Source organism: Aotus nancymaae, unplaced genomic scaffold (genome assembly GCF_030222135.1).
Source record: "Aotus nancymaae isolate 86718 unplaced genomic scaffold, 86718_ANA_hifiasm-v0.15.2.pri h1tg000021l, whole genome shotgun sequence".
Lineage (NCBI taxonomy): Eukaryota > Metazoa > Chordata > Mammalia > Primates > Aotidae > Aotus > Aotus nancymaae.
Window position 1 is genome coordinate 27,815,784 of NW_026988433.1, and position 14,390 is coordinate 27,830,173.

General features: G+C 43.5%; 1 protein-coding gene across 3 annotated transcripts in view; it reads left to right on the forward strand.

Moving 5' to 3' along the window:
• Positions 1-4,943: 4,943 nt before the first annotated feature.
• Positions 4,944-14,390, forward strand: part of APPL2 (adaptor protein, phosphotyrosine interacting with PH domain and leucine zipper 2) — a 64,384-nt gene continuing 54,937 nt past the window's right edge. Inside the window, exons 1-2 of one of the 3 annotated variants that reach the window (XM_021675544.2) lie at positions 4,944-5,158; positions 13,566-13,664. In XM_021675544.2, the coding sequence (XP_021531219.1) occupies positions 5,105-5,158; positions 13,566-13,664 (153 nt within the window). In that variant the 5' untranslated portion in view covers positions 4,944-5,104. Of the gene's footprint in view, positions 5,159-13,386; positions 13,449-13,565; positions 13,665-14,390 lie in introns of those variants that run through there. The other 2 variants (XM_021675545.2, XM_021675546.2) reach the window with 2 other exon arrangements.

A 14,390-nucleotide genomic window follows, 5' to 3' on the forward strand; every position in this document is an offset into this window, starting at 1 on the left:
CTTTCTTCTCTTTGGGGTGCAGTGGGCAGAGCCCTGGCATTTAGAATTCAGGCCCTGTTGCATCATTTGTTTGAGCCTCAGTTGTAACATTTATAGAATGGGTATGCTAATACTTATGCCTCACCTTCCTGTGCCCCAAGATGACTATTTTATGTCATCTCTCCTCTCTCCTCAAACCTTCCATACCATCTGACCATTACTGCTTTGAGCTGATGGCCTTGCTTCTTATCTCATTGAGGAAAATAAAAGCAACCAGACTAGAACGACTTCATTCCTCCCATTTAATCTATCAACCTACTGTCCCTGTATCACTTTGAACGTACTGTCCCTGCTTCTATCTAAGACCATCCCTATCTCTTGTGATTTTTTTTCTTTTTTTTTTTAAGAGTCTCGCTCTGTCACCCAGGCTGGAGTACAGTGGTGCCATCTCGGCTCACTGCAACTGCCATCTCCCAGGTTCAAGTGAGTCTCATGCCTCAGCCTCCTGAGTAGCTGGGACTACAGATGTTCGCCAGCATGCTAGGCTAATTTTTGTATTTTCAGGAGAAACGGGGTTTTACCATGGTGGTCTTGAACTCCTGGTCTCAAGTGATTGACTTGCCTCAGCCTCCCAAACCTATCACTTGTAATTTGGATTCCACTCCTTTCTGTGGAATCCAAATTACACATTAAGGGAGGCTTAAAAGCCTCCCTTTTTTTAGTCATCCCCTGCAGTTACTTCCCTTTCAACCATCCCTCTTTATTGAAAAACTTCTTGAAAGAATTGTCTTTGTTTGTATTCCCTCCGTTGCTCTTGAACAGACACCATCTCGCTTTCAAATAAAATTGCTCCTATCAAAGTCTCTTACCAAATTCACCAAATGACCTTCCTATTGGCAAATTTAAAGATCAATTTCTGGTCTTCATTCTTTCTTGATCTCTTAGCTGCATTTGACATTGTGGATCAATTCATTCTGGAAAGCCTTAGACCCTTGGCTTTTAGGATGGTAGTGCCTCTGAGTTTTCCATTCATAGGGCTTCTAGAGTGGTCTATCAGTCTTCTTATATTCCTCCTACTCTATTAGCTGCTGGATCTTGCTTGGGGCTCAGTCCACCAAGCTTTCCTCTTTCCTCTCTGTATTAAATTCCTAAGGAATCTCATCTACTCTTTTGGTTTAAATAACATTCTCATGTTGGTGAGCTCCTGGATTTATACTTTCAGCCCCAGTCTTCCCATAAACTCCAGAGTGGTATAAACAAGTATCCACATGACACCTCCAGTTGATTGTCTAATGGGCGTCTCAATCACATCAGCCTGAACTGCACTATTGATGCTGCCGCCACCACCAACCTGCTTCTCCCCAGGGTTTTCTATCTCAGTGAATTATAGGACCATTTACCCAATTGCTTTCTCCCTTTCTCTGACATCCTATATCCAGCATATCTTATTAGTTCTACTTTCAAAATATGTTCAGACTTCAACTACCCCCTACCGTTTCCATACCTTAGACTTTGACCTATACCTCTAAATCTCCTGCTTGAAGGATTGCAAGAGCCTCTTCAGAACCCAGAGATATTCTTTAAAAATGTGCATCAGATCCTGTCATTCAGCTGCTCATATTGACAGTGGCTTCCTGCCATATCAAGAACAACACTCAAAGTCCCTCCCATGGACTCAGCGTCCTCTATGAGCCAGTGCTCGGCATCTCTCCAGTCTCATCTCCTCCCATTCTTCCCTGCCTCACTGTACTTAAGCCACATTGGCCTTTCTGCTCCTCCACAAAGTGTGAGCACACCTCAGGGCCCTCACACTTGTTCTTTCCTTCGGGCTAGGCTTCCCTGATTCAATTCTCAGCTCAACCATTGCCCACCTCAAAGAATCCTTTCCGCTTCCCATGATCCTCTATTCCTTTACTAAATCTTATCATATGCTTACCAACTTGTATATTTGCTTCTTCTTATTTCCTCTATTAGAATATACACTCCATTAGGGCAAGGACTTCTGTTTGCTTCAGGCTATATCCTCAGCTTCTAGAGAAGAATCTGACACATAGTCGGTGCTACTTAGAAAATGATTAATGGAAAAGCAGCATTGTGCTATCAAATGAAATGAGATTCATGAAAACACTTTTTAAACTCTGGAGTATCAATCATGTGTAAGTTATAATAACATATTTTAATAAGTATTTATCAAGAAACTGCTTTTGTGCTAGGTAATGTACTATGCACTCCAATTACAGAAATAAATAAGACAAAGTTCCTGCCCATTCTAGCTGGAAGGTTGGAGGTGGAAACAAATAGAGGTTAAGTGTTATTCTGGAATTATCTTGGCAAGTGCTACTGAAGCACATTGAAGGAAAGGAAAATGTATTTTGCTTGGGGGGACAGGAGTAAATGAAGGGTTCATCAAAAAAGTCACATTAAACTGGGATTTGATGGTTGTGTTTGGGTTTGTCAGACAAGAGGCAGGAGAAAGGGCTTGACTGGCAGAGGAGAGAATCTCAATGCGTGTGCCCTACCATGCAGTTTGCTAAGCATCATCCCAAAACAGCTGCCTTATTCACGCCTGCCTTTCTCTCTTACTCCTGGAGCCCCAGGTATTCTCTGACCTAGCCGTCCTGGGTCCGTTTATGTGTCTCACTGTGTCCTTTTCCCCACTGGCTTTCAATGGGTCACAGGTTACAGCTCCATAGAATTCATCCTCTCTCCAGAGGTCACAACATCTCCAGACTGTCCATCTTTGTACTTCCTGTCACCAACTTCACAGCTGTCTAGGGATTTCAGAGACAGTGGGTGGATTTCTAAAATTCACCTTCATAATAGTTTAATAGGAACAGATACTCTTTAATGAAACACTTAAAAATGTTCATGTTGACATAAAAATTCCTCTTATGTAGTTTCTCACAGATTATCAGAGAAGAGGATATTTGCCTTCAGAATTCAAATGAGAATCAAACAAGTGAGAGAGAGTGCTTCACATCGAGCAGTCTATATTTACTACGTGAATGAATGATTGGATGAATTAACACGAGATAAACTAAAACCATTTACATATGTGTCGTATTTCCAGATCTAGTTTTGTTAACTTAGTTGTTTAGAATTTGGGATACATTTTCCCATAGAAACAATGCTGTAAATAGTTCTTAAGTGCCAAGAAATCCCACTAAGGCTGTTTAACCCATAATGTAGCAATAAAATGCAGAAAAGTAATGGCATAGCTTCAACAATTTTTGAATACTAGTATTTGAAGAAAACTAACTTTAATTAGATAAGGTAGTACACGAAAAATGCTGTGATTCCCAAGGGGGTGTCTGAGCCCTTTGAAGGGTTCTGGAGAGCACTCACTTCTTTTAATGTATATTTTCAAATTAAAATGTGCACTTTCTTTCCCTTGGTATAATACTATCCTTGTACTGTTCTTGCAATCAGGATGAAGGAAGAGCATGAATCTGGCCTTGAGGAAGAATATTTTAGTGAGAAGAGAGTCTGGGACACTGGATGAGGTAAAAATGAACTGAATGGCACTTGGTATAAAATAGAGGAAAAGGAAGAAAGATGGTTTGAGCCTGATTCTACCTATAGGGAAGACAGAGTATGGTGGAGGCAAGTAAGGATGGGGAAGAAAGAATATTGTGGAGGAAAAGATGGTAGATGGAGGCCATAAGATGGTTCAGGTCAGGTTGGCACTGGCCAGACCAAGGGAATAATGGTGTTGCAGTTTTCAAGTGATTAGGCAGCATGCTACTAGACTTTCAGTAATGCAGATTGGGTCTTGATATACCTAAGAGTCTTTGTGGAATGTAGAATTTGTATATTACCATATCCCCTCTGTTGATTTTGGTGATATACGTACTACTGCACGAGTCTTACTGATTTCTAATGAAGGAACGTCAGAAACCCTTGCCTTCCGTATAAAAAGATGTCAAGTTCCACTTGCCAGTCTTCCCCCAACCCACTACCTTCCTTCTCTTCTTCCTCTAGCGTTTACTGACCCACCCTGGACAGATCACTTATTTCTCTGGGTCTCATTTTCTTATCTCTAAACGACAACACTGAAAACTAGATAATCTATGTCTTCCAATTATGCCCAAATCAGATAGCTGTGGTTTCCAAAGTGGTTATTTCTGATTATCACAGATGAGTCAGTTTCCAGCTTTTCTCTTCTTTTCTTTGTTCCGTAGGATAGGCGACCTCTTTGCTCTCAGAGCTGTTTCAGGGGTGCTGAAATTTGTCTAGAGAAAGTAGTGTGGAAGTGTAGGTTTTTCCTTCCATTAAAAGAAAAAAATCGGCCAGGGGCGGTGGCTAACGCCTGTAATCCTAGCACTTTCGGAGGCCAAGGCAGGTGGATCACTTGAGGTTGGGAGTTAGAGATCAGCCTAGCCAACATGGTGAAACCCCGACTCTACTAAAAAATACAAAAATTAGCAGAGCGTGGTGGTGGGCGCCTGTAATCTCTGCTATTCAGGAGGCTGAGGCAGGAGAATTGCTGGAACCCGGGAGGCGGAGGTTGCAGTAAGCCGAGATCGTGCCATTGCACTCCAGCCCCGGCCGACAACAGCGAGACTCCGTCTCAAAAAAAAAAAAAAAGAAAGAAAAGAAAAGAAAAAAAAATCTGTTCGCTCCTTCAACTCAAAAGACTTTCTGGGTAGCCACAGGCAGATAAAACCTTATCTTTCCACCCTCTAGTTCCTCTTTTGGACTTCATATGCACTGACTGGACGGGCCTTCAGCGCAGAAAACAAACACCGGGAAAGTTCGCTCAGCTGCGGGACTAGAACCCGGAGTCAGCAGCTCCCCTCGAGGCTGCAAACACAGGCGGAAGCGTGAGTGCCACATTTCCGGTGTCCGGACCAGGGCGCACCACATTTCCGGTTTCACTGCCTTGCCCTCGCCACACTTCCTGTTGATCCGGCTCGGCCGGGGGGCTGGGCCGGGAGGAGGGCCCAGAGGAGGGCCGGCGGGCGGGCGGCGGCGGCCACTGGCCAGGCGTGGATGCGCGCTGGGCCGCCGCGGGCACGAAGTGTCCACCGCGTCGCCTGAGCCCGGAGCCTGGGAGCGTTCTCGGCTGCTGCATCTCCCGCCCTCTGTCCTTCCAGCCCGGCCCTCGCCTCAGACACACCGCACCATGCCCGCCGTGGATAAGCTCCTGCTAGAGGAGGCGTTGCAGGACAGCCCCCAGGTACCTCCCGCCGCTCCGGTGCCCCTCGCCCGCAGGGGTGAGACCGAGGAGGCCCCTCCAGCCCCAAGGTAGAGGCCGCATCCCCGGCCCGGCAGCCGCGGGAGTGCGCCCGGCCCCCCTTACGGCGCCTCCCCACGGGTTCCCTCGGGCTGATGAGGGGCGGGCCGGGCCCTGAGTCCTGAGCCGGTGCAGAGTTGGGGAACCCGGGAGAGCTCGCTGCGGCCCGAGTCCTGGTGTAGTGACCCGCCTCCAAACTCAGCTGCAACTGAGGCTGCGAGATCCAAACTTTTGACTCCATGAGTTCGTAGCTGAGTGCCTCAGGAGGTGGTTTACCCTATTGTGCCTTAGTTTTGTTATCTGTAAAATAGGAATAATAATTGTACCTGCCTTAGGTTGTTAGGAGAAGTCAATGAGAAATACCTGTAAAGTTGTCAGCAGGCAATGAATGAGTCAGTCTTATTACTGCTACTCCTAATGATGTGATGAGACCTGTGCCAGAATGAGAGGCAGAGAGCCTGGATCTCTTTCCCGGCGGTACCAGGCTGCCTCTTGTGGCACCGTTTTCCTATTAGTGAAGAGAAAAATACAATACCTGCCCCATTTGTCGCACAGGGGAACTTCATTAGCACACTCGAGATGAGAGTCAAGTCCTTTGAGCTCTGCAGATGAAAACTGGTGTGTAAATATAGCAAATGAGTGCAGAACGACATTGGTTCATAATTCGTGCACACCTTTCTCCAGGGGTCTTTTGTTCTCCTTTATTTAACATTTCCCCAGCTTCATACCTACTCTTCTGGTTCAGCATCCCGTGGTTATTTAAATAAGTGCCTTTATTTCCTAGTGTCTCAACTCTTGAACAAAACTTAGAATAGGATTAACCTGCTTTTCTTTCACACTTTCCCCTCTCTTTTGGAGTTACTTCTCTTTTTCTTCTGAGTCAGTAATACCTCCCAGAATGATCCTTGTATGGACTTACCTACATCAACAGTTCAGAATAAGTCCAAGGGGCTTGTATGCATAGTTGTCTTTTGTTCATTTCTTGTGATCCTCCTAGTGTAGGTAAGTAAGGAACTGTAAGCAAGCTGTGATTTTTTTTTAATTTTTAATTTTTGGTAAGTTTGAATCTATTGGACTGACTTTTTCAAGGCCCCTTTTATATAGCTATAGACTCCTGGCTTTTTTTTTTTTTTTTTGAAGTGGTGTCTCACCCTGCCACCCAGGCTGGAGTGCAATGGCACGATCTTGGTTCACTGCAACCCCCGCCTCCCCGGTTCCAAGAATTCTCCTGCCTCAGCCTCGTGAGTAGCTGGGATTACAGGCACCTGCCACCACGCCCAGCTCATTTTTTTTTTTTAGTAGAGATGGGATTTCACCATGTTGGCCAGGCTGGTCTCAAAGTCCTGACCTCCCAAAGTGCTGGGATTACAGTTGTGAGCCCCTGCACCCAGCCCCAACTCCTGACATTTTAATCAGACTAAAGCCCTTGGTAGAAGGCTTTTTGTCCATGCTCTTACCTATTTGGTATCTGAAGATAGCAATGTGAGATTTTAAATGATCACTTTGAACAAGGATCTGTTTACCTTGCCGTTGTGAGAACTGAAGTGCACAGAGATGTCCTGCTTTTCCAGCCTCACCAACTGATTATTTATGTTGTCCTCACCAACAGATCACATTCTAAATTTCCAGCTCTCACATAAAGAAATATACACTGTTTCTGAGTGGCTTAAAGGATTTGCCCAGCTGTGAGGAAGTAGGACTGGAGAACAAGTCAGGAGACCTGGGTTCTAATTCTGGCTCTCACGCTCACTTAGGATGTGATGTGAGCGAGTCTCTTCATCTCCACCCTGTGGCTGGCTCAGTTTTCTAATGCAGAACATCTACAGAATGAGAGACAGGGAGGGAGCAGGTGATCTTCAAGGTGCTGTCTTCATGGTTTATACCTTTGAACTTGTATGTGGCAGAGGAGGTTTAGAGGCATTATCATTCTTATTTAATATGTTCCTTTTAATATAGGAAGTTTATTTGTCATTGCTTTTGAGACTTGGCTGTCACCCTCAAGAGGGCTTTTGATGATGCTATTGTACAGAATGGAAACTGACTTTAAGAAGGCCTTTAATGATCATCAGAGCATATTTATGCAGTACTGTCTTATATGTGACCTGTGCCTCGTGTAGCTTTACTCCCAAGGTGACTCATAGACTTGGAACTGGAAGGGATCTAATCTATCCCCTTCATGGAATGTTTTATGCTTCATGGAAAGCATAAAAACAATGGCAAATGCCTGTCTCGTGGATTTTATGTGCCAGGGACTCTTCTAAATGATTTACATACATTAACTCACTTAATCCTCCCAATAGTCTTAAAGTACGTTCTCTATTTAAATAACTAAGGAGCAGAGAAGTAACTTGCTCACAATTATACACCATAAAGTGACAGAGCCAGGACTGGAACCCAGGCAGCTTGCCTGTAGTAGGGATACTGTTCAAGTTAGCCCAGCTCTCTGGGACTGGGCTTTTCTGTCATCAGTGATCTAAAATGTTTGACTAAACGGAAAAGATCCAAAGAAACCATCTATTGTGTGTTTTCTCTAGTTTCATGAACAGTAGTTTTCAGAGTTGCTTCAGTAATGTGATTGCACAGGATTAATTAAATGAACACCAAAGCTTTTGTAATTGAACTGGGTGACCCAGGAAGAGCTGAATCGCGGTTAACTGACCTTAGACACATCTATTCATGGACTCCTTTTTAGTTTGCAGTGCTGCACGATGTATTGTAAAACTAGTCTGTATGCATACACATGCATTATTTCTGCTTACCTCTGATATATGAGAAGCAGGACATTTTAGGGATTAAGACATTTGCCTCCATCGCTGTTTAGAAGCCTCTGCTCTTTTCCTGGCACAACTGGCCGTTGGGAATGTGATGATAAATACGTGTGCCTACTCTCGACTGGTTCACAGTTGTTCCAGAGACAGATAATGAGGCAACACTTCCAGTACAGTGTGAATACTGCTGTGATAGGAACACAAATGTAGCTTTGAGCTCCTGCAGCTTGCACTTCTTCAGGGGCTTATTCTCTTGGCCTGTAAGTATTACACTTTTGAGATAAGGTGAAGACAAAGCGCTGTTGCTTGCTTGCTTTGTGTTTTGTTTGTTTCTTTTGCAATTGGCGTAATTGAAACAAAGACATGAAAGATGGAGTTCTGAGGTTATGCAGTTGTGTGGTCCAGCTGGGAACAGCCCTCTCCAGCCAAATCAGGCCTTTCTTTCCTCAAACAAACTCTCTCAAAACATAACCTGGTGGTTTTGTATATCTTCATTGTGGAGGTGTTTTGTGCTGTTCCTCTTTTTGTTTATAACCTGTTTTTCCTTTCAATAGACTTGGTTTTTTTGTTTGTTTTTTGTTTTTTTGAGACAGGGTCTCACTTTGTTGCCCATACTGGGGTGCAGTGACATGATCGTGGCTCACTGCAGCCTCCACCTTCTGGGCTCAAGCAATCCTTCCACCTTAGCCCCCTGAGTAGCTAGGACTACAGGCACGCATCACCACACATGGCTAATTTTTAAATTTTTTATAGAGACAGATCCTTGCTATGTTGCCCAGAGTGGTCTTGAATTCCTGAGCTCAAGCGATCTTCCTGTCTTGGCTTCCCAAAATCCTGGTTCTTTTCACTAGGACATTTCTCTCCCTCCACCAAATTATGGAGATAAGAACTTTGTTTATAACCTGAAAATTTTCTTAATAGTACTGTTAAAATTGGGTCATTACACAATTACACACTATTTCTGAGAATGTCTAGGAGTGTTTTATTAGGTAAGACCCAGTTACTTTAAGGTAAAGGAGTGATAGGGAGCCAAGGCTGTATCCATAGGGTGCTTGGTTTTGTTTCTCTGGCCAAGCATACCCTTAAGAGTGTTGTGCAGTAGGAAATGGATGGAATTCAACTCCTGAATCTGTTACTGTTACCTTTGGCAAGTATGTCTCTGAGCTTGTGGTTGGAGGTATGTAAAATAAAAATAAAAGTAGCTATTGACTTGTTAGCAAGAGTAAATAACATATGTAAAGTGTCTCCATGGCGGCATCCCATAGTAACCCCATACATGATTGCTCTTGTTATCTTTATAAGGGAGCTATACCCGTGTCTTTTTGACCTTTCTGTGGGATTTTGAGCTACTGCTTTATCCTTGGTCTCATTCCTTCTTTATGTCTCAGAATATTTCTGTCGTTCCAAACCTGAGTGTGAGCAGACACAGTGTAGTGAATGTGGATAGCCAAACAGTGTCCAAGGTAGCTGGTTATCTTTTTTCCAGAGGTGATCACTGCCAAGTTAAATTAGAAAGGGAAGACCAGAGTTTTCCTGTCAGTTCTAATGGGCATCACAGTCACATGTCCAGTGAATAAAGAAAAAGGATGCTTGTGATGTAGTTCTCCGGCAGGTATTGTGGGTAGGAGCATGGTAATAGCATCCAGCCCCAGTCTGCCCCTGTCCTGCCTGCAGTCAGAGCTGTAGGCTGTGGACCAGAGGGCACATACTCGCTGCCGAGAGCCACCCTACTGGTGACTCAGTGCTGTGACCTGACCTGGGTTTACATCCCAGCCCTGCCACATTCCTACAGTGGGAGGTCGAACACATTTCTTAACCTTGATGAGCCTCAGTTTCATTATCTATAAAATGAAGTTAATGGAACCATGGTATCTACCTCACAGAGTTGCTACAAGAATTATATGAAGTCACAGATGTTTAGTGCCCAGCACAGCATCTGGCACATAGGTGGTACAGAGTAAGTGGGAGTTTTAGTTTCCTTTCTACCCTCTTTGTGGAGGATATTTATATAAGCCCTCTCTTTCCGTTTTTACCTCTTTTCTTCCAGTCTGTTTTTATTCCGAAGAGTATTAAAAGCAATAAACAGGATTTGGCTAAATGGACATCAGTACTATTTTTGAAAAAACTAGCTATAATCCAGTTATATCCCTTCTCATTCTCTTGATTTTTTTTAACCTACTGGCTGACATCCATTAGTAGATTATGAAATCCAGTGGGTCACAGCTACAATTTTTATTTACAAATGGAATAGACTAAAATAGGAAAAAGTCACAATGCATATGCATATTATTGATAAATGTTGTTTGGGAAACATTTGTTCAGGTCTTGATATATTTCATACTGTGGTTATGAATTTTTTTTTTTTTTTTTTTTTGAGATGGAGTCTTGCTCTGCTGCCCAGGCTGGAGTGTAGTAGCACCATCTTGGCTCACTGCAACCTCTACCTCCCAGGTTCAAGCGATTCTCCTGATTCAGCCTCCCAAGTAGCTGGGACTACAGGCACATGCCACCACATCAGCTAATTCTTTTTTTTATTTTTAGTAGAGACGAGGTTTCACCATGTTAGCCAGGATGGTCTCAATCTCCTGACCTCGTAATCCGCCTGCCTCGGCCTCCCAAAGTGGTGGGATTACAGGTGTGAGCTACCACTGCCAGCTGGTTATGAATTTTTATAAGTTCAAAGCGCTCTTGTAACACAAATCATACACTGTATGAGTTCTATGTTGTTTTTCTTTCACTGAGAGCCTTTTTAAACGTTATGTTACAGTTTCCTTATTCATCATTGCACTATGGTTCTTCTGTAGCTAAGCACTGGTACTGAAGACAGTATATCAGTCTTGGTGTTTTTAGCCCAGAAGACCTGGGCAAAGCAGGATAAGCATGCATTGCTATGAAGCACATCAGAGTTTGTGGAGCAGAGTCAGGAGTAGAGCATTGTGGGTGACACCGCCCATGGGCACTGAGGAAGGAGAACTGTCCAGACCCCAGACACAATTAGTGCCTGAAGAATATCTTAGTTTATAGTGTTATTACTCAGCTATTTCCTTTATATAATCCTTTACATATAGTCATATATTAGTATATAGAATTAGTGCCTGAAGTATAACTTACTGCTTACATATATCTAGCTTATATAATCATGCTTAATATTTATATCTAACATACTTAGTTCTATATAATCTTTATATAATCATATAGGTATTGTAGTCTGAGCTGTACTGACACATTTAGTGCTGATTTATATAATCCTTCCTTATAACCACATAGTAGTTTGTAGTAGGAGGAATGCCTAGAGCAGTCACAGAACAGAAGCAGTACATGGGAAAACAGCCAGACCAGGACAAGAACCAAAGACCCAGGCGGCGGCATCCCTGCCTTGAAAGGGCATACGCTGTATGGCAAGCTTGGAGCAAGAGCCTCTCCTCCTGATAAAGGAGTTGTAGTACCTTGCATCCAGTTTCTGTGGAAAGTAGGCGTCAGGCCTGAGATCCTGGAAGTAACCGAGGGAGAAGAACCCCTCTGGTGTGACCAGTCACGGCAGCTGTACACCCTGTCAGTCTTTTCTCACTTCTGTGCTAGCGCAAATCATCCTCCCATAAATATCGTAAGAGAAGAGCACAAGTCTCTCAGCTCCCACTGCATTGGCTTACAGTATCCTTCTATTAGAAATCCTTTGAAGTCTCCAACCCCAGATAAGAAGTGTTGTGCACAATACCTGTTGCACACAGCCCACCTCCTTGCCTTGGTGACCTAATGGGGTGGACTCCTTTTCTGTACACCACCCTCTACTACTGTGCATGGCACGATCCCCTACTGTGCACGGCCCACCTCTCTGCCCAGGTGGCATAATGGGGTGGCCCCCTCACTTGTGACTCACGCGATTGATTATGTATGCCCTATCACTAAGCCAATAGATGATGACCTCACTCACGACCCTGCCCCCTGCTTGTACCTAATAAATACAGATGCTTCTGGGCATTTGGGGCCCTCGCTGATCTCCGCTCACAGATTGCGTGGCCTCCCGAGTCCAGCTGCTCTTCACCAGTTCTTCAGTGTCCTGTCTCTTTACTTCTTGGATCCTGCACCTCAGCACAGCATAAGGGACACCCCATGACCCTGTGGGGCCCAACAGCCCTACAGAGCATGATGGTGGGAGGTAATCATCCCAATGCGTAGGTTCCCATTCTAGTTTTTTGAGGGTGCTTTGGGGTCAGTTACTGTTCTCTTCCCTGAAATATGTTAGAAAAAGAAAATAATGAGCCTTAGTGAGTTGTTTTTGGTGAAGTGCTTTGATATCACCTCAAAGGCATTCCTGAAATTTATTCTCCATCCTATGCCTAATGGGTTATATTTTGAAGTCGAGATCCAATTATTGCTAACATAGTATTTTAAATTCCCACTGTGCTGGACGCATTAACAAAAATCCCTAGAGTAGATCTGTCTCTGTGCACCTTGATTCTTGTTCGTACACCATCCAGTATGTGAATATTTCTTTAGTGCTTTCTGTATTCTAAGTGCTGTGTATGAAAAGGATAGGAAATACCTTTCAGCTCAGGACTTTGCTCGGCTGCTCTCAGAGCACTGAGGAGTTTGTCTTCCTGAAAACAGTAAACTAGCATTCTTGTTAAGTTGCTATTTGAGTTTTATGCCCAGAGCTGCTGCTGGTGGGCCCAAGGAATGTGAAGTTTTCTGGCTGTGAGTTTGAAAATTGGTTGAATGAAATATAGTTAAAAACAAGCAGGCCAGGCACGGTGGCTCATCCCTGTAATCCCAGCACTTTGAGAGGCTGAGGTGGGTGGATCACTTGAGGTCAGGAGTTTGAGACCAGCCTGGCCAATACAGTGAAAACCCATCTCTACTAAAAATACAAAAAATTAGCCAAGTGTGATGGCAGGTGCCTGTAATCCTAGCTACTGAGGAGGCTGAGGCAGGTGAATCTCTTGAACCCGGGAGGCAGAGGTTGCAGTGAGCCGAGATTGCGCTGTTGTACTCCAGCCTGGGCACCAAGAGCAAAATGCCATCTCAAAAAAAAAAAAAAGAGAGAGAAAGAAAAAAACAAGGAAATTGTACTACCATAAGAGGAAAGAATGACACACACTTGCGCTCCTGCAAGACATCCAAGATTACAGAAAACCAGACTGCTAGTTCCTGCTGGGATGATCACACTACAGCAGTGCTGGGTGACCACACCCCAGGTACACAGATAAGCCTGACCTGTGTTTATCTTATGAACCTGAAAGGAGAGGCTGCCCTTATAAACACTTTGTTTATTGGATGGATTTTACTGGTGCTTACGTAGGGGCTAAAGTCAGAACAGATTATAGCCCTTCAATCATAATCTTTTAGAAATTGCCTTTTCATTTCTGGCTTCAGTGCCCTGGCACTGTAGTCTAAAGGATTAGAAAGCGAGTTCTAAACCAAATTGTACAGGTATTATCAATAAAAGCACTCAAGAGAACCAACAGGTACCTTTCTTTTCCCCCCATTTTGGTTTCTACATGTGCTTCTGTGTGGATCTTCCTCTTCCTTTGTAACTTCTCCACTTAGAAATAAAATTGACCTTTTTTCTCCTTTTCTTCCAGACTCGCTCTTTACTGAGCGTGTTTGAAGAAGATGCTGGCACCCTCACAGATTATACCAACCAGCTGCTCCAGGCGATGCAGCGTGTCTATGGAGCCCAGGTATGCCACCACCCCTCACCTGGATCCCAAGAGTAGGCATTCTCTCCCTTCATCCTGAACTTCGCTCAGAGGTTGAGAAATTCGAGTCTGAAAAACATTACTGAAAATTTTGAAACAAAATCAGAATTGTTTTCTCACTACTTTTCACCTCAAAAAACTAAGGGCGTTCTGTTCTCATTGCTTAAGAGTGATTTTTCTGTAATTAGAATCGTTAGAGACTGACCACATAATTGCTTCTATTTTTTTTTTTTTTTTTTTGAAATTCAACCCAATGGGAAATATTTGAGTCTCTTCTTCCTACTTGTGAATGAGTGGGTCCAGTATTTTGAGGCATACTCTTTGTCTTTTTCATAAATAGGCAGTCTTAGATGTCAGTGTGGGAGGGTAGAGATGTTTTTTCAAACTGCTTCCTCTGAAAAGACTTGAGTCACAGTTCTGAAACTGTCGGGTGGCTTCTTTGTTTTGTGGAACAAATATCTCCGGCTTGCAAAATCATGGAAAATATATTGCTGACTTGCAAAAATGAATCTTTTTAATGTCAATAAGTGCCCTTGTATGTTGCTTTCTAAGAGAAGATTTATGAGTTACTTAAAAATAAAATGCTTTATGTTATAAAGCATTGAACACATCATAATATTATGGTAACTGATCATTTTCATTGTTGATTCCTTGCTAACTTAAATCTTACGTGTTAATGTTTTTCTCATTAATGATCCCTTAAAAAAT